This window comes from Pituophis catenifer, unplaced genomic scaffold, assembly GCF_029215685.1.
Source record: "Pituophis catenifer annectens isolate HBS135680 unplaced genomic scaffold, rPitCat1.0.hap2 SCAF_1, whole genome shotgun sequence".
Classification (NCBI taxonomy): Eukaryota; Metazoa; Chordata; class Lepidosauria; order Squamata; family Colubridae; genus Pituophis; species Pituophis catenifer.
In genome coordinates, this window is record NW_027256881.1 from 52,270,525 (window position 1) to 52,296,940 (window position 26,416).

At 36.4% G+C, this 26,416-nt stretch overlaps 1 protein-coding gene across 1 annotated transcript; it reads left to right on the forward strand.

Moving 5' to 3' along the window:
• Positions 1-6,445: 6,445 nt before the first annotated feature.
• LOC139320950 (left-right determination factor 2-like) lies at positions 6,446-11,897 on the forward strand. The gene is made up of 4 exons (XM_070949515.1): positions 6,446-6,713; positions 8,940-9,183; positions 10,245-10,484; positions 11,561-11,897. The coding sequence occupies exons 1-4, from the start codon at positions 6,446-6,448 to the stop codon at positions 11,895-11,897; spliced, it is 1,089 nt and encodes a 362-aa protein (XP_070805616.1).
• Positions 11,898-26,416: the final 14,519 nt, after the last annotated feature.

Sequence of the window (26,416 nt, forward strand, 5' to 3'; positions counted from 1 at the left end):
CATGGGCAGGAAGAATTTATTCTTAGTCAGATGGGAGGATTACGGAAAGCTTTGGTACCAAGTGTATGATCTGATTCACACATAAAATTCAGCCATGATGAGATTTCATGGGTGTTTTTAGCTCAGTGTGATATGTGATTCTACCCATTAAGGCTTAACATTATATGCAATCCAGATCATTGTTCAATGAATCATCACTTTAAAATTTTTGGTTTAATACATTTTGTGGAGTTAACCCATTCTTTTAGTCTAATCTATTTTAGAATTGTAAAAATGGAAAGGGGGGGTAAACTCAAATCTTCAGCAAAAGCAAACTAAAACTGAAATACACAATAAATTAAAAAATAGCCCGATTACAATTGTTTATTTAATTTTTTCAATTTAGACAGAAGCCCATCTCACAATAGGAACTAGACAGTTCACATACAAACAAGTCAAGGAATCAAACAACATTTAAATAACCACAATGGGTTCCACTGACCCCCATGCTTAGGAACACATTCACATTTTGAGAGTTTTACCAAAAACCAGCAAGGTCAGAGCTGACCTTTAGAACACTGTTCTAAAAGACAAAAAAGCCCCCTTTCCTGGGTCCCACAATATGATATTCTTTTACCGATGGGATCTGATAATTTATTGTTTTAAATGTATGTAAAATGTGCACCATGCTTATCTTGCACCAGCTTTACAATTAGACTTAAACCAATCACAATTCCTTATTAACACCTAGGTTTAGTGATAAAAGAGCATGTTGTTAATTATGCAACAAACAGATAATACATATGAGTTTTATAAGTGTCAGTTACACAATCAAAGAATAATCTTTTATTTACAGGCATGACCAATGCAAACTTAACCTGCAGTTTTGGTTGAAAATGAGATTCTCGTTTTCTCTCTCATATTTCATTCTAAGCAGACACTTTAAATCCCTTGTCTGACATTTTAAATCCACCATGTAGGTTCCAATCCACATTGCTCAAGAAAGCTCACCTACATAATGCTTGCCTTTTCTTGTTTGCATGACAAAAAAGGAATACTAAATCCAGCAATTGGAGCAGATAATCACCATTGTGTGAAATCCTCTTCAATCCACATTTTATTTTTTCTAATTGAGTTCAGCTGTCTGTTTAATAATTTTATTTCACCTGTGGTCATAAATCTGCTTCCAATACACATTTAACATTAAAGAGATTTCAGTCTATTAGACTAGACACCACGCAGAGGAGAAAACAATCTCTAATCTAGAGACTCCAGATGCAAAAATCATTCCCCAAAGACTTGGTTTTACTTACCGTGCAAGCCAATTGGGGGGGGGGGAGATAATTTAGAACTGTGTACTCCAGGAAAGAAGTATATTAGTAACAGTAATTTAAGCAGATACCAGCTTTTCTCAGCAATAATTGGTCTACGTTTGCATATTTTCTGAAAATGCTTCTATTGTGCAATTGTCCCTCAGTGAATGCAATATTTTTCAAGAGATTATGCAGATATTATTGTCTTTCTGCTTTCTTCTTTTTTTCTGTTATTTTCTTAACAGTGTTTCTTAACAAAATCTGTTCAGAAGGCTATAATTGCCTTTTAATTATCAGTAATAATAGGTTTGTTTATATTTTTTATTGATATAAAGTACTATTCTTCCTCTTAAATGCTTGTGTTTATAAATGTTAGAATTCACAAACATCTTTTTTTCCTCAGAATAAGTTACCAATTTTGTATTAAATGCTTCTCTTATGTACATTTTCAAAGATTGTTGGATAATTGATTCAAATCACTTTATTCTCAAATGCAAGTGAAACGATAACTGAAATTTGCCTTTTGAAATATGGATTGTGATATTCTTGGATTCTATACAAAGCATATGCTAGGTTAATTAGAAGAAAATGTAATCTTACCTTAGTAATACTATTAAATAATAATAATAATAATAATAATAATAATAATAATAATAATAGTAGTAGTAGGTACCATGTCCAAGAATTTTATAAGATACATCAACAAATTGCAGCTTCCTGCAATAACACCAGCGGAACAGCAAAAAACTACGCTACTTGGAACATCATATAACTTAAGAAGGTACTTGGTTGATACCTAGCAGCAACCCATATCAACCATTAGCACCAGTCAATGATATTTGTGATGCATTTTTGAATGTTCAGTTGACTGAATTTCATGTTTAATGAATATAATATATAATAATAAATTAGTAAGAAGAAAAAAGAAAGAATGGACTGGCCTAGATAAATGAAAGTGAATTATTGGGGGAAAAAACATGTTCGTCTATGATGGTTGACAAAAGCTGATCTGTTTTCAATAACATTTGTGAGTCTGAAAGGGTGCTATTAGATTCCTCCAGATCTGGTGCAGAAGACACACAGATTGATGACTGAAAGAAAAAGAAACAAAATCTATGGAGTCTATGGTGTTCTTTGAGCTTGGTTGTTTGCTTGCAGATGTTTCATTACTTAATTAGATAACATCATGACACTCACACTTCAAGGCTCAGCTATGCTTATTCTCTCCTATTGGATTAATAACTTCATGCAGTTAAACTATACCAGTAGCTACAGAAAACATCAGGTCAAATTAATCTCTCATTTTAAATATCTCTGAATACATTAAGTATTAAATTTTCTATAGTGATTTTTTTTATTGAAAATGCTCTTTGATCATCTCTCTGAAAGAACCTGCCAGTGTTACTCTTCTAACATTGCTTGCTTTTTACTTGCAAAAATCAAAGCACCAGACAGATTTTAAAATGCCAGCATTGTGCTGTTGGTATTATACAAATAAAAATTTGCTTAAAAAGGATAAGATATTTATTTATATGTCGTATGTTGTGTAAATGTCTAATTTGTGTTTTAATAAAATTTATAAATTTTTTATTTTAAAAAAATGCTTTTTTTAACTGTGTGAAATCTTCCCATGGAAAGAGTTCACATGAGAACAAAAATGTTCCCCACATACATATGAGTTACATAAAACCAATTATACATGAAACAGCATCCAATTATATCACAGCAATTGTAATATATTTGTAATACAATATATGATTATAACTAAGGCACACCAGATTTTAAAAACAACCTTTTAAGTTTAATAACCGATATCTGTGTTGTCTGGTTTTTCTTTTCATTTCCCATCTTGATTTTTCTAATCAAGGAAATATATTGCTTCAGATTGGAAGCCTATCTAGATTTTATTTGTATGGAAACTGGAGAACATGCTAATGAAGTTAACACATAATAGATCAGGATATTGTTGAATGATTGCTTTGTTTTGATTCAAATATGCTTACCCAAATAAAGCCAAGCACCATGATAGCATGATGTCTGAAACTAGTCCATGATAATGCTCTGGGCAAGGCAAATATTTCTGTGAAATAAATGAGAACTGAAATTCATATAAAGACATCCTATTCAGGAAGGGCCTGGAGATTTATCTAGGCTATTTTGCCTGTAGGTCTGGCAGGAGTGGTGAGCCTTGGCAATGGCTATATTAAACGGAGGTATTATTTATATTTGCCTGCTGACTGTGATTATATTTTATTGAATTTTTAATCATGGTTTTAGAAGAGTTGAATGCTGCTGTGTTGTGTATACTTATTTTCTCCATTTCAGGCTCAGCTGCAGCTGTTGCTTGGCTAGACCAGGAATCCAGAAGCAAGAAAAGACATGTACAACAGTACTCTTGTTCAGCGTATTGGCACTTTCATTTCAAAATGGGTATTCTGAAGTTTGGAAAGGAACATCTGCCAGGTTAGGGCTATTTTGATGGAAAGGTATGAATACCAGTTTGTGAAATTCTGCACAGTAAAGGTAAAACCAGTCTCTGGAAGCGGCAACCTGGACTTGGCTCCTAAGCAGTGTTGGGTCTGGTTACTAAATTGACCAGAGACCATCAAGGAATATCAGGATAGCAGGCTAGACCAGGAAGTCAAACCAGCATTCTGGAAAAAAGCAGGAATAAATCTCTTCTACAGGGAAGCAAATCCCTTTCTTGTTACCAGGAAAATTACATTGATGTCTTTGTGATGTCTCCAGGAGTTGAATGCAACTCGGAGACTGTATTCTTTATAGAAACTCTATAGGAAGATTTCTCTCTCTCTCTTGTAACTGCACAAGCTAGGCCACCCACTGAATGGTGGTAGATTCAGCATGCTAATGACTTAATTTCCTGTGCAAAGACGTAGGGATTAAGAAAAGATTAAATAAATTGATAGGGGATTAATAGCAATTAGGCATGATGGCCTTGTGCTGTTTTAGGATTTACAATTATTCCTGTCTCCAAATGCCAGCGGCTGGGATTGTCTATTATACTCATGTTCTGGAAGAGAGCTTTTCTTAGACATGTGACTGACCATTGTGGAACAATATGCCAATCCAGCATATTTCCCAAAATGCTGCTTTGGAATGAGAGTAAATGTAACAGTTTTCTTTTTTTAAAAAAAACATTTTTTAAAATTTTATTCAAAGCAAATCATTCAAATAGAAACTCCAAGAAAGAAAGAAAAAACACTAAACAAGCCCACATCAAAAAGTGCATAAACAAAGAAAAATAGACATATACATAAATTGTCCCTTCTAGTTGAATACTGATAAATATATTTCAAAGATAATAACTCCACCCCTTGTGAAGCAGGCACACAATTTATAAATTTCTACAACACTATTTACCTAACCCACTTAGCCTGACATCTATCTAGTATGTGAAAACCTATGTTTTAACAGGTAAAACCAATAACTAAATTAAATTTCTAAATCCTTTATTAGCAATCTATTTATTGTATTTCACTCCCCAAAAGTCCACAATGGCTTCTGGTATACCATAAGTCACAACAATCATTGTATCTACAGTAGTCTATCCAGGATCAAATATCAAATGTAGTAGTTTTCTGAAACTTTAAAGTAGCCATGTCTCTTTACACAATTAGATGAAGGATGAGATGGTCACAAAGTTGGATGATTTTAAAAAAGAGATTACCTTAGGCAATCTCTGATTAATAGTCATTATGATAATGTATTATGAGCAATAGATTTCATAGCTCCTAGAAAAATTATGGAGAGGTAACAGTTACCCTAGGGCCTAGGCCATGCTTGATGACTTTTGATATATAGTACATCTTCAGGAACAAAATGTTAGAGTAGCTTTCCATGTGAAATTGTTCTTATTGTTTTTCAATGCCTTAAAGTTGGAGAGAGCAAATAACTTTAGATATTTCAGTACAAAGACAAAAAGATAAATTTTCCTAAATTGAAAAAGTAGAGTGGGGGGTCTCTACTTTTTGTTTTTGTAATTTTGTAGTGATTGGTTTTACTGCAATAATAAATTTTTACAAGCTTGAGTTTTGTGAAACAACAAATTACATCTGCAAAATAGGACAAACATGCTTTTAAGTATATATATAATATACTTAAAGTTAGAGGAAACCATAACAAACACAATACAAATACACATTCAAAAGGTTTGGTCTATATATTTTTAGGTTTTAGAAATTAAAAAGTATTATGCAAGGGCCTGGGAGATATGGTGTCACAATTAAGTACTATTTGGCAACAATGTCATTTACAATGTTCACACACATAACAACAACAAAATAACAGCCCATAGTTACTAGCACCCGAGTATCAGAGATTACTTTGGAAAAGTTTATTTTAATACATATCTCTTTGACAAAAGATATGTTTTATTTTCCTAGTCAGATACAGAAATCTTCTCTAATCTGGAACTTTCCAGAGGTACTGTGAATAAAAGTACAGAATCTTCAGCCTGCATAGCAGTTTGGTAGTGCCTAAGAACACCCTTTGGGGTATATATATGGCATATATGTGTGTGTGTGTGTGTGTGTGTGTGTGTGTGTGTGTGTGTGTGTGCCATAGTTTGTGCCCAAAGTTTCATAGATATGGAATTTGAATTTCCATTTGATTTCACAACAATCTGCAGTTGGTGGAATAGGATCTAATAATTATATAACATATATAATATAATTAGTGTGCTGTTCCTCTGAATGGTGGCTAAATTATACTTCCCCTGCCACCTTGCAAATCCATGTGTTTACTCCAAGAACAAAAGGCTCTTCGACTAACATAACTCCCATTGTATGGATATATTTTCTGGAATGGGGCTACCTAAGGCGAAAAATATAAATGAAGTAAGAACACTAAGCATCTCAATATTCCTATGTTATTACTTAAATGTGGGAAGGTGTGACCATGGCTTGGATGTATCCAAGGAGATGTAACACTTCCACTTCCTTTGCCTCACTTCAGCTTGTGGAATTTGTTATGCCAGTGATATCCCACTCACTATATAAAGACATCCTATGAGTTCTCCTTTCCACTCAGGCAGCCTGCAGCTTCAAAGCACAATCTCTTCTCTGCCAAGAAAAACTTGTCCTGAGAAAGGAGAGATTTAGGGAGTCTTTTCCTATTTGATTGATTGGCAAAGGATGGCTGTGAGTCTTAGCTGGGCCTTAACCTCTGCCCTGTTCCTAGCTGCCACCACTGCTGGATTTAGCGAGAAAGGACTCAAGCAAATATTGCTAGAGAAACTGAAACTTCCAGATGTCCCTGCTCTCCAGATGACTGACCTGGAAAATCTAGTGATTCCAGAGAATATAAGGAATAAATATATGTCCATGCTGGAGCGGCACCGAGTGAAACGAAGAGCATTGCCAAGTTTAGCTGGGATCTTGAGAGGAATTCCAGGCAACGCAGGTAAACTTGATTTATGTTTGCATGAAGCTAAAAGCAAATTCTCCATCCCCATTTGAAATCTGAAACTTCATCAATGCCAACTGCTTAACAGATTTAATCCAAACCACAGGAAGATAGGATTTCTAAGATATTTTAAGCTAAATGTATCCACAAAGGTGAAATTTGAAGTTCAGAGCTTGTCTTGAAATCTAATTTATTTCTCATAAAGGGGAGATGAGGTAGTGTTGATAGCTAGTTTTAAAGATTAAAACATAACCTAGATATTATTATATTGTAGTATTGTTCATAAAGTTATGTTACTTTCCTTGCAAAGAATGAATACATTAAATTTGTTTACTGTAACACAATCTTAAATGTGATTACTGAGAAAAATATTTGCTATTTAAGCACATTTTCTCCTAAATGAGGCTGATCCCTACTTTGTTGAATATCAGATGAAAACATAATCACAAACTATGTAATTGTTATTTACAAACAAATGAAGGGGAGTCCCATGTTATGGCTCTCACTATATAAAGAAAGAATTTTTGGTGGCTCAAACAATGAGAAATGTTGGCAAAGGAAAAGAGATTTAATTTGCTATGAAAGTTGTACATGTATTATTTTTAAAGTATTGAAAATACAAGATGCATTTTGAGAGAAAAAAAACATTGATGATTAAAGCAATTTTGTAAAACAATTATGCTGTCTGGAAACTCTTTCCCCAAAGTATCTGGAGGGTACCAAGTTGTGGGGAAAAATCATGAGTAGACTTATCTTCTCTAAATATATGTTATAGCAGATGACAGTATATGACCTCCATTTGAGACGTTAGTAGTAGAAAGCATTGTCATGAACAAATACCATAAAGTTTTTCACTGATTAAAATATGGGTGGTTGACACAGGTCTTACTAATCACTATTTACAATTTTTATACTGGGTTTATATAAAGGAAGGATTGAAAAGTGCAAGATGCTAACAAAAAATAGAAGGAATTGGATGTCCACCTGTCTTCCTCTAGAATTCCTTTTTTTAATATAATTTTTATTGTAAACACATTTAAAAAAAACACAAACATACAATATTTATATCCATAAACTTTTTTTACAGCTTTTTCATAGTGATCATTTCTTAGTATTTACTATTTATACATATTTTAACTTTATCTTATTCCATATTGCTATCTACATTTCTCTATTTCATCTACATTTTACTTGATCTTTACATTCCAGTCATTTATATTATAATTTTTTATTATTATTATTATTATTATTATTATTATTATTATTATTATTATTATTATTAATTGAATTTCTATACCTCCCTTCTCCCGAAGGACTCAGGGCGGTGAACAGAATAAGATTTCATATACATATAATAATTTTTTATATATATATAAACAGTAAATAATAAATTGAGTCAACTTAGTGTATCTGCTAAGACCTTGGCATAGAATTTAGATGTTTATGCTAGCCCTGCTTGTTGAAACAGAAAGGTCTTCAGGGCACGTTGGAAAGTGCAAAGATCTGGGATTATTTGTATTCCAGGGGGTATTTTGTTCCAAAGAGTAGGTGCCCCCACAGAGAAGGCTCTCTCCCTTGGAACTACTAGACGACATTGTTTTAATGATGGTACTATGAGTAGGTCTACTCTGTGAGAGCGTATTGGTTGGTGGGAGGTTAAGCAATAGCCTTCATACTTTTGTATATTTATACAAAGTCAGCTTATTGCCCCCACAAACTGGGTCCTCAATTTACCTATCTTAGAAAGGATGGAAGGCTGAGTCAACCTTGAGTCCGGTGAGATTAGAACTTACAGTAATTGCAGACAGCTGGTGTTAATCACAATGCTATCAGTCTGCTGAGCCACCAGGTCCAACTCCATCCATTCCTTTAACCATGTTAGGCATGCTGCTTGATAATAGATCTCCCATTCTGGAAGGGCTACTCCACCTCTGTCCCTGGTATCTTGTAAAGTTTTTAATCTTATTCTAGGTTTTCTCCCTTGCCATATAAATTTTGAAATCAATAAGTGATCTATTTCATGTTATTATTACTTAAAACAGCCTTCGATAATCAGATGTCTTTCAGATATGCTGTATTATACAGTACAATCTCTACCAGATAATTGAAACATCACTCTTCCAGAGAAATAATGTCTTGTATTTCCTGTATACTTCTTGTATATAGGACATGGCAGTTGGAAATAATTATTTAAAAGTGTTCCTTCTGTTTCCATCCACAAAGATATCTCAGGAGACATTCTCTATTCAGACACCACCCGTCAGAACCTGATCTTCGACATGGAGGGCAGGATTCCAGAAAACAGTGAAGTCACCATGGCTGAACTGAAGCTTTTCAAAAAGCCCCTGGACAAGAAACATCTGCCCAGCAGGCAGTCACAAAGGCCAGTCATGAATGCAAGGGTGACCGTGTACTGGGTGCAACTTCAAGATAATGGCACTAACCGGACCTCTTTAATTGATTCTAGGTATGAAGGAGAGTCCACAGTCTCAGAGTATTTTACAGCATGGGAATATTATTTTGTCTCTAATATAGCCAGTTTAAAATTGTATAGTCAACATAATATAATTTAAAGAATGTTTCTGCAATTTATTTTTTAGTACTTTCTAAGAATAATATATAAGCTGGTTCACATACTGTGTTTGGTTTAATGTAAGCGTGTGTGAATTCAGTTACTATTGTTAATAAATAATGGTTTACAGTTTGTAGTAATGTATGCATCTATGTTGCTGTAAACCGTGTAATCTATAATACCATGATTCAATCTGATATGTCAATGCAGCCACTTGTTCTCCTGAGAAATTACGATATTAGCTTTGAAACAGATTAAGCTGGTGTCTCAATCTCAAGAGTGTCAGGACAGCATCCACAATATTGGGCTAGCCATACAAAATAGATTCTAAATAAGGCATAGCTACTATTTCTGGACTTCAGAGATCAAAATAACCACTCAGTAGTAGCAAAGAGTTAAAATTTTCTGGGTCTCCTTAGTGCTAACTAAGGGTCATCCAGGTTTTGCAGTTTGGATATAACAGCCATAAAATAAGGTATTTGTCTACGTAGATATTTCAATGGTTTTCAGATAGCCTCACACGGTTTCTAAAAACATAATGAAAATTTAGGATCACAAAAATATTTTATTCCCAGTCTAGATCAATATGTTACATTTTGGATTTATCAGTTGTGTTTAATTGGTAGCAGGAATTACAATAGGAACCAGATTCTTCTTTGTTTTATACTATTTTGTATACTGTAGCATTAATTTAATAACTGTTCTACTTGTCATTCATTTATTTATGTCAGTACCATTTGTGCATTTTGCCCATAATTTATTTGAATATAGTATATTTTTATTCTGTCCAAATGTTAATTTTTTTATATTTTCTAGAAAAAGGAAGTTAAAGTAAAAGTCTATGTTAGAAGCTATTGTTGTTAGCATTCTCATTATTATTATTCTATTCATAGTATGTTTGCATTAACCAAAATATTCTAAGCTCAGCTAAGCATTTCATGCTTTTTAAACTTTAGATTAATTCCCATTATGGAGTCTGGTTGGAGGAATTTTGATGTTACTCAGGCTGTACATTTCTGGCTGAAAACAAAAGCCTCTGGACCAATGCTTTTGGAGATTTGGATCGAAGGAGAAAGATTAGGCAGCTATGCCTCTGAAATGGCCAAAGTTGTGCGTTTTACATCACAGGACCCTTCAGATAAGGCACTAGGCAAACCAGAGTTGGTCCTTTACACTCTTAACTTGGAAGAATATGGGTAAGTGTCATGTTATTTCTGCATACTAACATTGTTTCATTTCTGTCTTTCATGATGAAAAAAAAAAAAATCTCAGGCAAAAATTTGGCAGCTTCCAACCTATACTGAATAATGTTTACTTGAAGCTAAAGTCAACTGGATTTTGAGTTAGGTTATTCAAGATAGTGGCTGTTTAGTATGTCCTTTACCTTGTTCAATTGCAAGTAAGTCCATGTTCAACAAGACTCTCAAGAAAGTTGGCATGACTTTGAATTTTTGCTTGCTTGCTTCGGAATAAATGTTCATATAGTGGCATACAGATCATTTCTCATTTCACAACTAGTACAAACACTTTACAGAACAGTAATACTTCAGCAAACCGCATCTGGGAGTGCTTCTAGTGGGGAAAAATCTGGAATTAGTCTGTCTTTGATTAATTAAAATAACACCTTATCAGAGAGGAATATAATCTATAATTGCTACAGGTATATAGTAAATTTATGTATACACACACACACACACACACACACACACACACACACACACACACTAAATGAATGTGATGCAGAATATAGAGTGGCTTACAGTACAAATTCTTGATCATCAAGCAGTAAGTCAGGTAATGTTAGACGAGTCATTATAATCTGCCTGACATAACTATTAGAGGAAAGTCTGTAGAGATTCATCCAGGTCATGGTTGTCCCAAAGGTGCTTTTTCAGGAGGCAACTGGAATTTCTTGGCTTCCATTCTCCACTGTCCTGTCAGAGCTGAAGAAGCTTCTTGGATGGGAAGCAAAACATCTTCAAAGAAAAAAACAAGAAAGTCCAGTTGCCTCCTGAAAAAGCACCTTTGGGACAACTGTTAGAGGAAAAAAATGGAACATGTTGAAGTAGTGTGTGAGACAAAAGCCAAGAGAGTTGAGCATGTAATCAATAAACAGACAACATCATTAAAACAACCAAAGATATATTTACGTTCTTGCCTAAAGTTTTGTATGTGTCAGTCGGCTTCTTGCTGAAAACTTTCAGCAAGTGGGTCCAGTGACTCCAGTCCTCATCCTACATCTTAGATGAATATTGATTCTGCTTTTTAACAGAGGACCTGGGGACTGTGGAGAAGGAAGCACGATGGAGAGGTCTACCTGCTGCCGGCAAGAACATTACATCAATTTCCGTGAGTTGACCTGGACTCAGTACTGGATTATTGAGCCAGTTGGCTATCAAGCTTACCATTGTATGGGCAGCTGCTGGCAGCCGAAGAATTTGCATCATTTTGGCTATGGAGAGAGATCCTGTGCTGTGGTGGAGAGTTCTCCTCTTCCCATGATGTATCTTGTCAAAAAGGGAAACTACACAGAAATTGAAGTGGCAGAGTTTCCTAATATGATTGTAGAAAAATGTGGCTGTATAATGGACAATATAGCTGTGATCTAATAAACGTTCACAACTGGTCAGTTACAAGAAAATCTTTTTCTGCTTCAGCACAATAACTGCAATCGTTAATACTTATTGCTCAGAATCCAAACCATGTGTGGCATATTGAATCTAGCTGCTAATCTTGTAGACCCATTCATTGCACAATTCCAAAATCTGTTTTGGGGCAACGCTTGGATTAGGCAGCTTCAAAGATATAAACGTTTTAAAGATCTTCAGATTTCTTCATGAGGCAAGATGCTAGAAAAAATGAATGGAACTGGAGAGAAGGAAAATTAAACGAAAGCTTTGCCTGATCAGAGTTTAATGGAATGTAGAAGATGGAAATATTCAAGCTGAGCTCTTTCTGGGTTATTGATCTTTAGGTTCCTTCAGAATTGCTCCTTAGATGGCTGGTACAAAGAAGCAAGCAAGTGATTGTTCCCAGATGTACAGTAAATACTATTGCAGCTGTTATCAGAATTGGTTCAACTTCAGATTGGTTTAATTCCACCAAATAACAGTATTCAGAAGAAGATACAGTTTAACTGAATTTTGACAGAGGCTATAGTTTCCTAGGGAGAGCTGCTGTCCTGTTGCAGAGCAAATTATTAATGTTAATGTAAAACTGTTAGTATTGGGACAAGATTGGAGACAGGTTATAGCTCTTGCATTTGTATTAACAAGGGCAAGTGTATACTCTCCCACCAGACTCTCCTGAACGATCTTTGTCAGAAAAGATCAGATCCTAAGTGCCAGAAGACAAGTTTACCTGTGTTGTCCTACATACAGTATGATTTTCTCCCATTGATATGAATGGCAGCTATTCATTTCCTATAAGAAGAGTAAAGGAGCATTTCAAGAATACCAAAAGAGTAGATGTTGGAATTTATATGTTCTTAGTAATGGAGAATCACAACGGATATCACCCATAAACTTCCTTCCTTTCATCTCTTACCTTTAACATGATTTTCTATCATGTTTAAAAATTGACCCAGAATTGTATTGCCTTCTATAAGACAAGATCTTTTTATACAGTACCAGATATTCCAAAACTAACCACCTTATGTTTGTTCTGAGGGGTTTATGTTGGCTGTCAGTTTGTTTCCAACTGAGATCTGCAGTGCTATTTATTACCTTTAAAGCTGGAGATTATTTGTGTTTATACTACAAGAAAGAACAGTGCTTGTGGGAAGATCTCTTCTTCACTCACTAAGGTAATCTGAAGAGACTACCTACATCAAGCTACTCAGTTTCATTGGGCAGCATCCCATAAGGTCCTCTTCATTAAGAAATGTCTCTCTTTAAATGGATGTTTAATATTTATTATTATTATAATAATTAATTTTAATAGTCTTTGTTTTATATTTTTTACTGTATATCCATATAAATTTCTTAAATAAATAAATGTCACAGACAGACCTCAATAGTTATGGCATCTAGTATTTAAAGTCCAACTGATTTTATAGGAAGAATTAAATCTTTATTTACCTCTTTCTGGCTGTAGTCAATGAGACAACACTATTCAATGTTGGCTAAGTAAGGACAAAGATATGCTCAGTATGAAATATAATTAACTACAAATCAAACTACAGTTGAACAGAGAGCTGAGTTTTCTATCTGATTCATAATCAGTAACTATAATAACAAGCACTTATCTGTAAATAATGCAGAATTCATGTATGTGTCTTCTTAAAAACCAATATGTGTTATCTCAGCAAAGTATATTTTTTTTAAAAAAAGAAAAATGTGTCCAATTTTGCATAAGCACACTGCCTCTCAGTCCCTGCTGCTCATTAAAGAAGCCCAACGTTTCCCCCCTACTGAAAATAAAGGTGCAGATGATTTTAAGAGACAACTTATTACTGTGCCTTTTTTAAGGCTCGCACAGAAGGTTGAAACAGGTTGAAACAGCTATGCTACTTTAATGAATAGCAGAGCTATGCTCTCTTGAGATTGTGAGTATTTCTGAATTATTGTTGGACTGTGCACAGTCCGGGTGCTTAATAACTAAACATAGAACCATAAATACTATGTGAGACATGTAAAAAAATATTTGCTTAAGCATGTTTTTGATGGTAGTATTATTTTAATGTACAAATTATGTTTGATGAATTTTCTTAATTTGTACATATGTGAAATGATATAAAATAAAATATAAAATCAACACAATGGGGCTTTTTATTTCCTCTTTCATAAGCATCTAAGGAATGTATCATTTAATAGTAAAGTAATTTTACAATGGTAGATCATTATAGTAAGTTCTAGCAGAAAAGCAACTCAAGGAGTAAACAGTCACATGAAAGTGTCTCAAGAAGAACAGCTTTGTATGCTTATTTAAAGCATTTATATGGCCATTCAATTCAACTATAACTCTGGGCAGCATACCGAGAGTATCAATAAGCAAAAATATGAAAACATATGACTATGTTGATCATCAGACAAAAAATCCACACTGAAACAATCCCTTTATTATGACAATAGAAGATTTTCACTTTCAAAATCTTTTCATTAATCAAGACAGCTAGACTTTGGAGGAAATGGGAAGAGGTAGATGATATTTGAATAGTCTATGAGTGCTCTTGTCTTTTAAAGCCAACATGAATTATCACAATCAGAAGTAAATAACATCAGAACTGTCTTGCTTTATTTATGTCTAAAATTCAACTGCATTTTCAGTTTACCTCAAAAATTAATCTGTGTAACTCTGAAGTTCCAACATTAATCTGTTCTTAAAAAGCTGGACTAGAGAAATATCCCCTCACCTATTTCAAATATTAGGTTAGAACATTTGGTTACAGAGACAATGGAACAGAGCATTTGCTGGATTGCTGTTCACTTTATGACTGAACTTCAGATAATTATGAGGGATGGTTTTCCTTTTAGTGAAAAGTATATAATGTTTATAAAACTTTAAATATTGGACTGAGAAGGACACTATTAAACTCCTGTTTGGGACTGATTCATAACCTACCATACTTTTAGTATGACTGCCTGAATACAGCCGAGTATGACAAATAGTGAACAAAATAATAAAGCCACATTCACAGTATGCTTGACCTCAGTTTGATATTCTCCAGCCTCAGTTCCCTTGAATGTTAATCCATATGGTCAGAATAATTCCTTCTATACATAGGAAGGAATAAAAAAAATGTGTCAGAGTTACTACTCCCATAATTCACAGCATAGTACCAACTGGAGAGCATACAATTGGAGATATCTGATCAATATTGGCCAGGTTGACAAGTTTGTTAACCATAGTTTCTTGAATAAGTCACAATTGAATTCATTCAGATAATGCACTACTAGGCCCTAAATTATGGTCTCCTAATCAGAAAGCTGCCTTGAAGCCTAGCAAATTACCTCTATGACTTAAGAAAATATGGCCATCCAGCTACTATAGCAGCAGTTTAAAATCCAGGAGTAAATCTCCGGAGACTAATGTTCTTAACCCGTTAACCAGTTGTTCTGAATTCAGTAACACTCTCTTAATAAGATCACCATGCGAGTGAAACGGGGGGAAAGAACCTTGTATACTGTTGAAGGAAAGGGGAACATACTAGAAATAAACTCTGGGGCTTGCTATCAAAAACTGGCAAAGGAAATTGTAGTAAAACTACTACAGCCCATAGAGCTTCTTTTCAGAATATTCCATCACATTCTTGCTCCTTCCTACTGTTTTTGTTTCCCGCTTTTTCCATTATTCCTTCCTATGTAAAAAAGAAACCATTTTGACTATATGGATTAACATTCAAGGGAAGTGAGGCAGAGGTGGGTTTCAGCAGGTTCTGACCAGTTCTGGAGAACCAGTAGCGGAAATTTTGAGTAGTTCAGAGAACCAGTAAATGCCATCTCTGACTGGCCCTGCCACCATCTATTCTCTGCCTCCTGAGTCCCAGCTGATCGGGAGGAAATGGGGATTTTGCAGTAACTTTCCCCTGGAGTGGGGAGGGAATGGAGATTTTACAGTATCCTTCACCTGGAATGAGGTGGGAATGGAGATTTTACAGTATCTTTCCCCTGCCACACCCAACAAGCCACACCCACAAAATCGGTAGTAAAAAATTTTGAAACCCACCACTGAACTGAAGGGGTTACTAGTAAATGTAATCAGTGTATATAAATATATCCTACAGTTTCGAAATTACAATTCTCAAACTAGAAAGATATTGCTAGTTAGTAATTTTCAGGATTGTAGTTCATACACTACACTGCCTAGAGGTTACCAGGCAGCTAGCCTGACTACATTTCCTGAAATGATCAGATATATGGAGTTGTTACCCTGTATCAGGGTGAAATCTACTTATCTTCCTTACTGGTTCGGAAGCGCACGTGCCACACACGCGCCGTGCATACGTTTGCATGTGTGTGCATAACATGCGCGTGCAGACCTGCGCATGCGCAAAACCTGCGCATAAGCAGAAGGTAAAAAACACATTACTTCCTGGTTAAAACCGGGTGGGTGGGCGGAGCTTTGCTCTGCCATCACTAAGAATCGCCGAACCAACGGCCAAGATCACTACCGGACCAGGCAATCCGGTCCGATCCGGGAGCATTTCACCCCTGCTCTTTATGTCTAAGGGTATAGCAGCTTAGCAAACTATTTGTTTCTAAAACTATGTGTATTTTTAAAAATAGTCTTTCCATTTATACACCCAGTGATTTATATCACTATGAACATTTTAGGAAACAGTAGCAGGGTTGGGCAGAATTAGAATTTCTTTTCACATCATTGTTACAATACTAAATAACTTAACACAACAACACAAGCAACAAGGCCACATATATTTTTCAACCACTTAACACCACTTTCCTTAGGATTGGCATGGTTACTTGTTTCTGGCCTTTGCCTTATTCTCTATTCTTTTTTCTTCTTCAATATACAGTAATGAAGAAATGGGAATGAAGTGTATGAAGCATATATGTATGTTGTCCTTGAGTTACCTCCAGTTGTGGAGTGGATTGCTAATTTACTTTTTCAAAGTTCTCACCCTTCTGCCAAAAGCCTTAGTCTTTCTTTAAGGAGGTGGACATCAGGTTTTTCCTATCAAAGTTGCCCCAACCCATTTCTCTTCCTTTGACAAAACCTTGCCAACCCCGTCTGGCACCCTGCTTTCCAGCAGTGGCTCTAATGAGTAGTTTGAGCACAAAACAAATACTGAATCCACATCCCAACAAACGTGGAAATCAGAGTGGCTCCATTTGGCTTCTGTTTAAACCAGCTGGAGTTCTGGCAAAAGTACAGGGCAAACAAAAGATGTGTGGCTGGACCCATTTCAGGATGTGCATTTGTTTTAAAAGGAATGTTATTAGATTTTTCAAAATACTGTCTTGAAATGTATCTTAGAAGTAGTTAGAACACCCTTATGGAAGAAAAATAATTACAAAATTCCTACCTGAACTTGTGTGAAAGATATGTATGCTGGTATTGCTTTGATCAAAGGAGACAATAATTTTCTATTACAAAATAACACAGAGAAAAATATATTTTTCTTGCTCAATTTTTTTTCCAGTTGAGTAACATGTTATGGTGTTGGCAGAAGATAAAGACCTCAAAAAGTGAATTAGCAGCTGGCTCCAGGTATTTAAGGACTCCCATTGGAAATACTCCCAGTTGAATATCCATTCTTAATCTATTTTGTTTTCATGGGTCAAGCCGATATACTAAATCAGAGCCTTGGTGGCACAGCAGGCTAAAGTGCTGTTAAGTAGCACCAGCTGCCTGCAATTACTGCAAGTTCAAATCTCACCAGGCTCAAGGTTGACTCAGCCTTCCATCCTTTCGAGGTAGGTAAAATGAGGACCCGGATTGTGGGGGCAATAAACTAACTTTGTATAAAAAAGAACACCGCTTGGGGGGGCGAAAGCCCTACTAAGCAGATATATACAAAAGTATGAAGGCTATTGCTTAATGTATTGTAAGCCGCCCTGAGTCTCCAGAGAAGGGTAGCATATAAATCGAACTAATAAATAAATAAATAAATAAATAAATAAATAAATAAATAAATAAATAAATAAATAAATCAGGATTATTTTTTAAAAACATTTTAGTTGGATAAAGTATAATACCATGATTTAGAAATTATGCTAAACCATATTTTACAAACCAATATTTGGATTCCTGTACATTAAACCACAAGTCATGGCTTAACCTAAATGAGTGAATCAGTCTGCTATATCTGCTAAATAGGGCTGTAAGATCTGGGCTGTAAAAATCCAGATAACCATTAAATGGAAGCAAAGATATTTGAAAATAAATAACTTGTTCCTATTCAATAGTTACCCTATTTTTTTGCATCTAAGATATGGTTGCTCTAGCTAAAATGTTCTCCTAACTAAAATATGTAAATGTTATATGTAGTTTAATTCAGGATTAGAAAATCTTTTGCTGTCAAGTTGAAATATTATTGTCTTTCAAACAGTTAAAAGGGGGGATTATATTGTAGACCTTCAATAAGTTTTTTTTTAAAAAAAATGCATTATGAGCAAACTCATTCTGTGCCTTCAGATTGTTTGGGCTACAATTCCTTTTATCCTTCAGTTGCACACTGAGATTTGCTTGGAGAACTATTATTGTTCTAGTGACGTATAATGCCTTAGTGAATAGACTAATAAAGCAATTAGTAAAAGATTATTAGCGTTTAGTAAGAATTGCTACATGTCTCTTTTCTCTTTGACTGGGATGTCATGAATTGCAAAGAACAATTTTCTTTTTTAATTAAGCTTTTACACATCAAATAGCATTTCCTTCTCTTTAGGGTTCTTTATTGACATTTGTCACTTTCAGTTTTCACATACACATTAAGACTGCAGTCATTCACTGGTGCGTGAGTGCCACTGAATATAGTAACATGTACTTGCAAGAATGCTTGCGTATGATGATGCTGTTAACTGGAAGATTTCAAGGATCCTCCAAGCACTGGAGTAAAGTTCTTCAAAGAGGGACAGACAATTGTTGCTCCAGCAAGATGCCTGAGCTAAGTTCAGTTTTCTGGACTCTAAATCAATCCAGTGATGGGCTTGATTCAATTGTTTGGAGTTTAGTAGATTATATGAAGCCAGTGGCTATACCTGGCCAACTATAGTTTATTGCTTTTTGTGTTAGAACAGTGTTTCTCAACCTTGGAAGCTTGAAGATGGGTGGACTTCAACTCCCAGAATCCCCCAGCCAGCGCTGCTGGCTGGGGGTTTCTGGGAGTTGAAGTCCACCCATCTTCAAGCTACCAAGGTTGAGAAACACTGTGTTAGAAGAACACATCCAACCATGGCTTATTCAATAAGTTATGCTCAATAACTGTGCAAATTCAGGCATTGAAAAAGAATATAGTGCAAATAAAGGTCAGATTTGGGGCATCAGATTTTGATCCCCAAATGTGTTCTTTAAGTTCTAGAACAAATTAAGAATTAATATACTACTAGATCCTATCAATCAAGGAATGTCAGATGGTGGGACCAGGAGGGGTGCCTTTTGTGCTATAGAGTCTGCCCTCTGAAACTTTCTTTCTGCTATGATTAGGATGGCTTCAACCCTGCTGGCCTTTTAGAAGGCCTTGAAAACCTGGCTATATGCCCTTACCTGGGGTCCTGAATGAGCCAAGGACTCAATTTCCTGATTATGCTGACACCAATGGATTAAAATACCTTTTGGCTGCTATTTGTATTTAATTTCTTTTTAATTATTTTTATTGTTGTTTGCTGTTCAGAATCACTGGTTTGAGTTGGGCAGCTATATAAATAGAAGGAATGTAAATAAATAAATCTTCTGCCAGTTTGAAAGCATGTAAAAATGCAAGTAGAAAAATAGGGACCACCTTTGGTGAGAAGGTAACAGTGTTCCGTGTGCCTTCAGCATTTAGTCACGCCGGCCACATGACCACGGAGCTGTCTTCAGACAGCACTGGCTCTTTGTCTTTGAAACGGAGATGAGCACCGCCCCCTAGAGTTAGGAACAACTAGCATATATGTGGGAGGGGAACCTTTACCTTTTAAATAAATAAATAAATATGTTGTTCACTAGCATGAAAGAAAAGCATATAGCTCTGACATGATGCCTATATCATATTAAGTCATAATGTGATTTATTCCAATAAAGTCAATTCAGCAATCCATGCCATACCCTTGAAGGGTTGATACTGTCATCCACACATATATCAGAGAAAGGTATAATCTTCAAAGATGAAATTGCTGAAACTCTACAGTATCTCATTTGGAAGATGTGCCTTTCAATCAGTAATATTCTCTGCTATCCTCAGTGAATAAATTACCATTATTTTGCTATAAACGATAACAAAATAAATAAGTTAAACTTTAAAATTCACAAAATGTGTTTTTTTCCTGAAAGAGAGCTGCATATCTCTTGTGTATTGTACATACACATGTTAAGAAATCAAGTAGGCATTAATTGATATAACTGATAATTGTACAAATTAGGAATTTTTATTTTTCTGCTGTTGCTTAACTAAAATTGTACAATGTGTTAGATTTGATTTCAAAAAAATTGCTTTTAGAGTTTGCAAAATAGCAATGTTTGCAACATTTTAAAGCCACTCTCTTTTCCCAGGATCTCATAGGAGCTGCGAAGGATGCCATGTGAGTCTGCAAAAAGACTATATTCATGCCCGATGTGCTCAAAAACACATTTCTAAATCTCTGGGGAATGGAATTTGAAATGCTGCAAAATTCTAACAACAACATAATTTCACTGTGTAATTTATACAGATTAAGGTTATCAAGTGACCATTTCTTTATTTGTTTAAGATATTTTTTACCCAACCTGGACAATGACCAGATGTGTCAACTTCAACTCCAAGAATTCCCCAATTAGTTTAGCCATTACACATAATCTGAGAGTTAGAGTTCAGCAATCTGAAAATTGCCTAGGTTGGGACAAAGAATTATCTCAATGGCTCTAGGCAGTTTACAAAAATGTAAAACATCAATAATTTCCTTAAACAATATAGAACTGTCAAAAAACTATTTGAAAAAAGCTATGGTTTTGTAATTTAAAGTATAATAAGGAGTGGGGTTGCCATTATGAAGTGGCAATTTATCTTACCATAGAAGCTCGGTTGTATGTTCACCCCCTATAGACAGCGATGGCATCAGCTGACTATACCGGGACACCGGTAGCCACAGCCACTCGGTCTTGGAAGGGTTGAGTCTGAGCCTATTTCTCCCCATCCAGAACCGTACAGCCTCCAGGCAGCGGGACATCACGTCAAGGGCATCATTGGGATGGTCTGGGGTCGAGATGTACAGCTGAGTGTCATCAGCGTACTGATGTACCCTCACCCCAAAACCACGGATGATCTCACCCAGCGGCTTCACATAAATGTTGAACAGAAGGGATGAGAGGACCGACCCTTGCGGCACCCCCAAGTGAGGCGCCTCGAGGTCGACCTCTGCTCCCCTGCCAACACAAACTGCGAGCAGTCGGAGAGGAAGGAGGAGAACCACCGCAACATGGTGCCCCCTATTCCTAACCCCCTCAACCGCTGCAGCATGATACCATGGTCGATGGTATCAAAAGCCGCTGAGAGATCTAATAGGACCAGAACAGAGGAACAACCTCTGTCCCGAGTCCTCCAGAGATCATCCACCAATGCGACCAATGCCGTTTCCGTGCTGTACCCCCGTCTGAAGCCCGACTGGCTTCAGACGGGGGTACCTATGATAAGATGGGCAACCAATAAATTAAATAAATAAATAAGTAAGTAAGTAAGTAAGTAAGTAAGTAAGTAAGTAAATAAATAAATAAATAAATAAATAAAATAGACATAGCTCCAATTCCTGAATTCCAATCCCAGTATTAGCAACAACTATAATTTGTTCAGATTAATCTTATTCTACTATCATATGGAAGCTCTTCAAATATTCAATCCTGGACTCATAAGAAAAGAAAAATATAGCTGATGGCAACTAGCACCTAGACATTTAGCATTCGGATGGCAACTAGCTCCCAAACCACTTAAAATTCTTTCCAGCAACTATAGGATTGGTCTCCCAATACCATCTTCTGATTGTTCTTAGACAGGGAAGAGTAGCATCACCATAAAGCGATGCCTCTAATCTCCAGGTTTTGAAGTGCTCTCATAATCTACCATGTTCAGTTATAGCAATCATATACCAAGAGAGAAGGGGAGAGGGGTTGTACTTCTCTTGTCTCTCTTTTAGTACATATTATTCATCTGAATGACTCAAGCTGTTTGCCAAAGAATCTAGGTAATGTGTTCCTTGACTTCAGGTAATGTATACCTCAAGAGACAAGTTACAAAACTGAGAAGATTTTAGGCTTCTAACATAACAATATGCTAGATAAGGTATTTAATATACAGAATTACCCAGAGGGGCATCAACTTGGCATGGATTCAAGTGATTTCTTCTGTGAAGAACCATGCAATCTGCTCACAAAGCTGCCAGATATCTTCAAATGTAATTAAGAAGAAAAGAAAACCAATTCCTTATTTTCCTACCTAATCACTGGAATATAGGCAAAACAATAGCACCCACAAAAAGTTTGATCAGATTCATCCCATTTCATTACCCCAAACTGCACATTATATCATAAGATCATAAGGGTTCTGATTTCAAACATGCAGTACTTGGAAGCCACTGTAACCAGTCTTGGTATTATAATCTCAGCTAGAGTACTGATAGAGTGGAAAGTCAAATTCTCAGACCACCTGAGGCCAACTGGAAACCTTAACTTCTGGGAAGCAGAACAATCTGAGGAAAGCATGCTGCAGCAACCAACATTCACTAAGTAATCTGTCTAGGGCAATGCTGCCCCATATAAAAACCACTTTCCTCTAGAACAGCGGTTCTCAACCTGGGGGTCGCGACCCCTTTGGGGGTCGAACGGCCATTTCCCAGGGGTCGCCAAAGCCCTCTCTCGCCCCCCCCCCTGCCTTCACTCACCCTCTGCCTCTGCTGGATCGCCCGGTCGCCGTTGGCTTACCCCGCCCACTCCCAATCTATTGCTGCTCCGGAGTCCCAGCTGGTGGCTAGAGGGAAAAAAAGCTTTAAATTCTTGCCGCGGGGCTTCAAAGAGCTAGCTGCAAAGAGGTAAATTCCTGGAGCAAGTTTTTTTCCCCTAGCTATACTGAAAAGAGAAAGCGAAAGCAGGGTCTTAGCTGCAACGTGACAAAATGAGGCAGAGAGGTTTCTTTTTCTTTTTCCTCACCAAAAAAGGTAGGTACAAAACTGCAAACAATGGGAAATTTAGGGCAAGAGGAGGTTCAACATTTTAAAACACAAAAGAAAAAAAGTTCTATTTAACTAGGGAATTGTAATAATTGAGATACTATTAATTGTATATTGTGTTGAAAGTAGAAATGGTTAAGTTGTGGTTTGGAGGAATATATGGGGGAAATTATTTGGTTTATTATTATTGGTAAATATAATTAATTGATTTGTAAGAAATTGGATTGCATGGAAATAATTGGAATATTCATGTTCATATTGATAAATATACAAAAAAGATAGTTATATAACTAATTGATTTATATTAAAATGTTGAATTTGTATTAAACAACTGTATTACATAATTAACCAATGTGAGGATGGATATAAAAATAGATGACAATGCAAAGGGGTATAATATAGAATAGAAGGGAAAAATTGAATTTGATTAAGATTAGAGATGAGGATGAAGGGTAATATTGGTTTTTTTAAAAAATAGTTGAGGAATAAATATGGTAAAAAGGAAATACAGAAATTGTAAATTTAATTGAAATGACTAAATACTGTGTTGGAAGAAATATCCTTCTGGGTTCTGCTCAAAGTGGGGAAAAAGACACTGGAAACATGGAGACTGTTTGGAAAGATGTTTTAATAGTGGACAGGATCACATGGCTTGATGGGGCCCATTGTGTTAGTTTCTGTTGCTGACATTGTGTTGCAAATGTCCTTTGACAAAGGATTGACTTTCTGCCTCTGGCCCATTAACAAAGGGTGGGGGGCAGGAAGGTGGGAGCTGCGTTGTCTGTAAAATATGCTTCTCCATTTCTCATCCAGGGAAATATAATATTCTGCCTTTTTAATATTTCCCAAAATATTTCATTCTTCTAGGAAAGGGGTGGCTGCTAACCTCCTACAACTGTTTAAATTTGTGGACCGGCCAAATACTCTGTTCAAAGAAAGTATGTTGTATGTTTGTATGTGTGTTTCTAATTATTGTTATTTATTCATATTTGTTCTCTTTTATTCTTTAAAGTTTAACAATTCATTCTTTATCTTAATATCTTTATATTTGTTTGGGGTTGGCTTTCTTCCCTTTCATCTTTTTTATTGTACAGCAATCTTTCTCCTCAAACCTACCACCTTTGTCTTTTCTTTCTTACTTACTTTCTCTTCCCCCCCTCTTCTTCTTCTCCCTACTTCCTCTTTCTCCTTCTCCTCCTCTCTTCCTCCCTCTCTTACCTTCACTCCTATTCTAATTTCCCTTCCCTTCCTTCATCCCTCTCTATTGCTGTATCCTTTTATGCATATGGACTACTCAGAGGGCTGAAAAAGTTATTTTTGACTGGTCCTCGCACTTTTGACCAGTCCTCGAACTTACGACTGTCCTCACATTTTACGTTTTTGCCCTATCTTGTCACCATGGTGAAGAGAAGCAGTTGTGAAATGAGTGACATGGTTGTTAAGAATGCTACAATGGGCATAAATGATGACCAGTCATAAGTGCAAAGACCGGTCAAAAGTGCGAGGACCTATCAGAAATCACTTTTTTCAGCCCTCTGGGTAGTCCTTTTGTGCATATGGACTACTCAGAGGGCTGAAAAAGTTATTTTTGACTGGTCCTCGCACTTTTGACCAGTCCTCGAACTTACGACTGTCCTCACATTTTACGTTTTTGCCCTATCTTGTCACCATGGTGAAGAGAAGCAGTTGTGAAATGAGTGACATGGTTGTTAAGAATGCTACAATGGGCATAAATGATGACCAGTCATAACTGCGAAGACCGGTCAAAAGTGCGAGGACCTGTCAGAAATCACATTTTTCAGCCCTCTGGGTAGTCCTTTTGTGCACAGGGACTACTCAGAGGGCTGAAAAAGTTATTTTTGACTGGTCCTCGCACTTTTGACCAGTCCTCGAATTTACGACTGTCCTCACATTTTACGTTTTTTGCCCTATCTTATACCATGTTGAAGAGAAGCAGTTGTGAAATGAGTGACATGGTTGTTAAGAATGCTGCACAGGCATAAATGTGAGGATGGTCATAAGTGTGAGGACCAGTCAAAAGTGCGAGGACCTGTCAGAAATGACTTTTTTTCAGCCCTCTGAGTAGTCCCTATACACATAGCCATGGCCACCTGGTCACATGACCAGCTAGCCACGCCCACTCGGTCACATGACCTCCAAGCCACGCCCACAAAATAAGCCACGCCCACAGAACCGGTAGTAAAAGAAATTTAGAACCCACCCCTGGTTGGGGGTCACCACAACATGAGGAACTGTATTAAAGGGTCGCGGCATTAGGAAGGTTGAGAACCACTGCTCTAGAATTAACACCAGATCAAAAGTCTGACTTGTTTCAAGTACTCCATGGCAGCCACAAGATCCTTAATCACACCATCAAGTAGCCTTCAGCTGATTAAGAGCTGAAATGGCACAGTGGTTAGAGTGCAGTACTGCAGACTACTTCTGTTGACTGCTGGCTGCCTGTAATTTGGCAGTTCAAATCTCACCAGGCTCAAGGTTGATTCAGTCTTCCATCCTTCCAAGGTTGGTAAAATGAGGTCCCAGATTGTTGCAGTCAATATGCTGACTCTGTAAACTGCTTAGAGAGGGCTGTAAAGCACTGTGAATTGGTATATAAGTCTAAGTGCTATTGCTATTATTAAAGATAAGAAATTCTGAGGACTCAACCACATCTGAGTCCATCAGCCTAGGTAGGAACTCAACCATGAGGTGGCCAATATACCAAATAAAGAGAATGTCCTTCATTCACCTAACAGTTCAAAATAAGGATGTGGTCTCAAAAACTGGTAAAGGCAAAGAATGGGAACCTGGAAAGGTGGAATCCAGTGGTGGAATTCAAATTTTTTTACTACCGGTTCTGTAGGCATGGCTTGGTGGGCATGGCCGGAGAAGGATACTGTAAAATCTCCCTTCCCACCCCACTCTTGGGGAAGGATATTGCAAAATCTCCATTCCCACTCCACTCTGGGGCCAGCCAGAGGTGGTATTTGCTGGTTCTCCGAACTACTCAAAATTTCCGCTACTGGTTCTCCAGAACCTGTCAGAACCTGCTGAATAACACCCCCAGTGGAATCCTTGTGAATCCTTGCATGGCAGGACTCTTGTCCCTACTGTATGGTGCTTGCATGGAGCATCTAATCCAGCAATCCCTCCTACATTGTTGCTGGGATCCTAAGGTATATCTAGTTAGCAGTAGGTAGAAGACATAACATTTATTACTGAATGGGCCTTACTTCTTTGTGTAGGTCTGATATTTAAATGTCTAGCAGCTGAATTGGTTCATCAATCATAAAAAACACTCAAAAGAGATTATAATCAGTAAACACAGTTAAAATTAG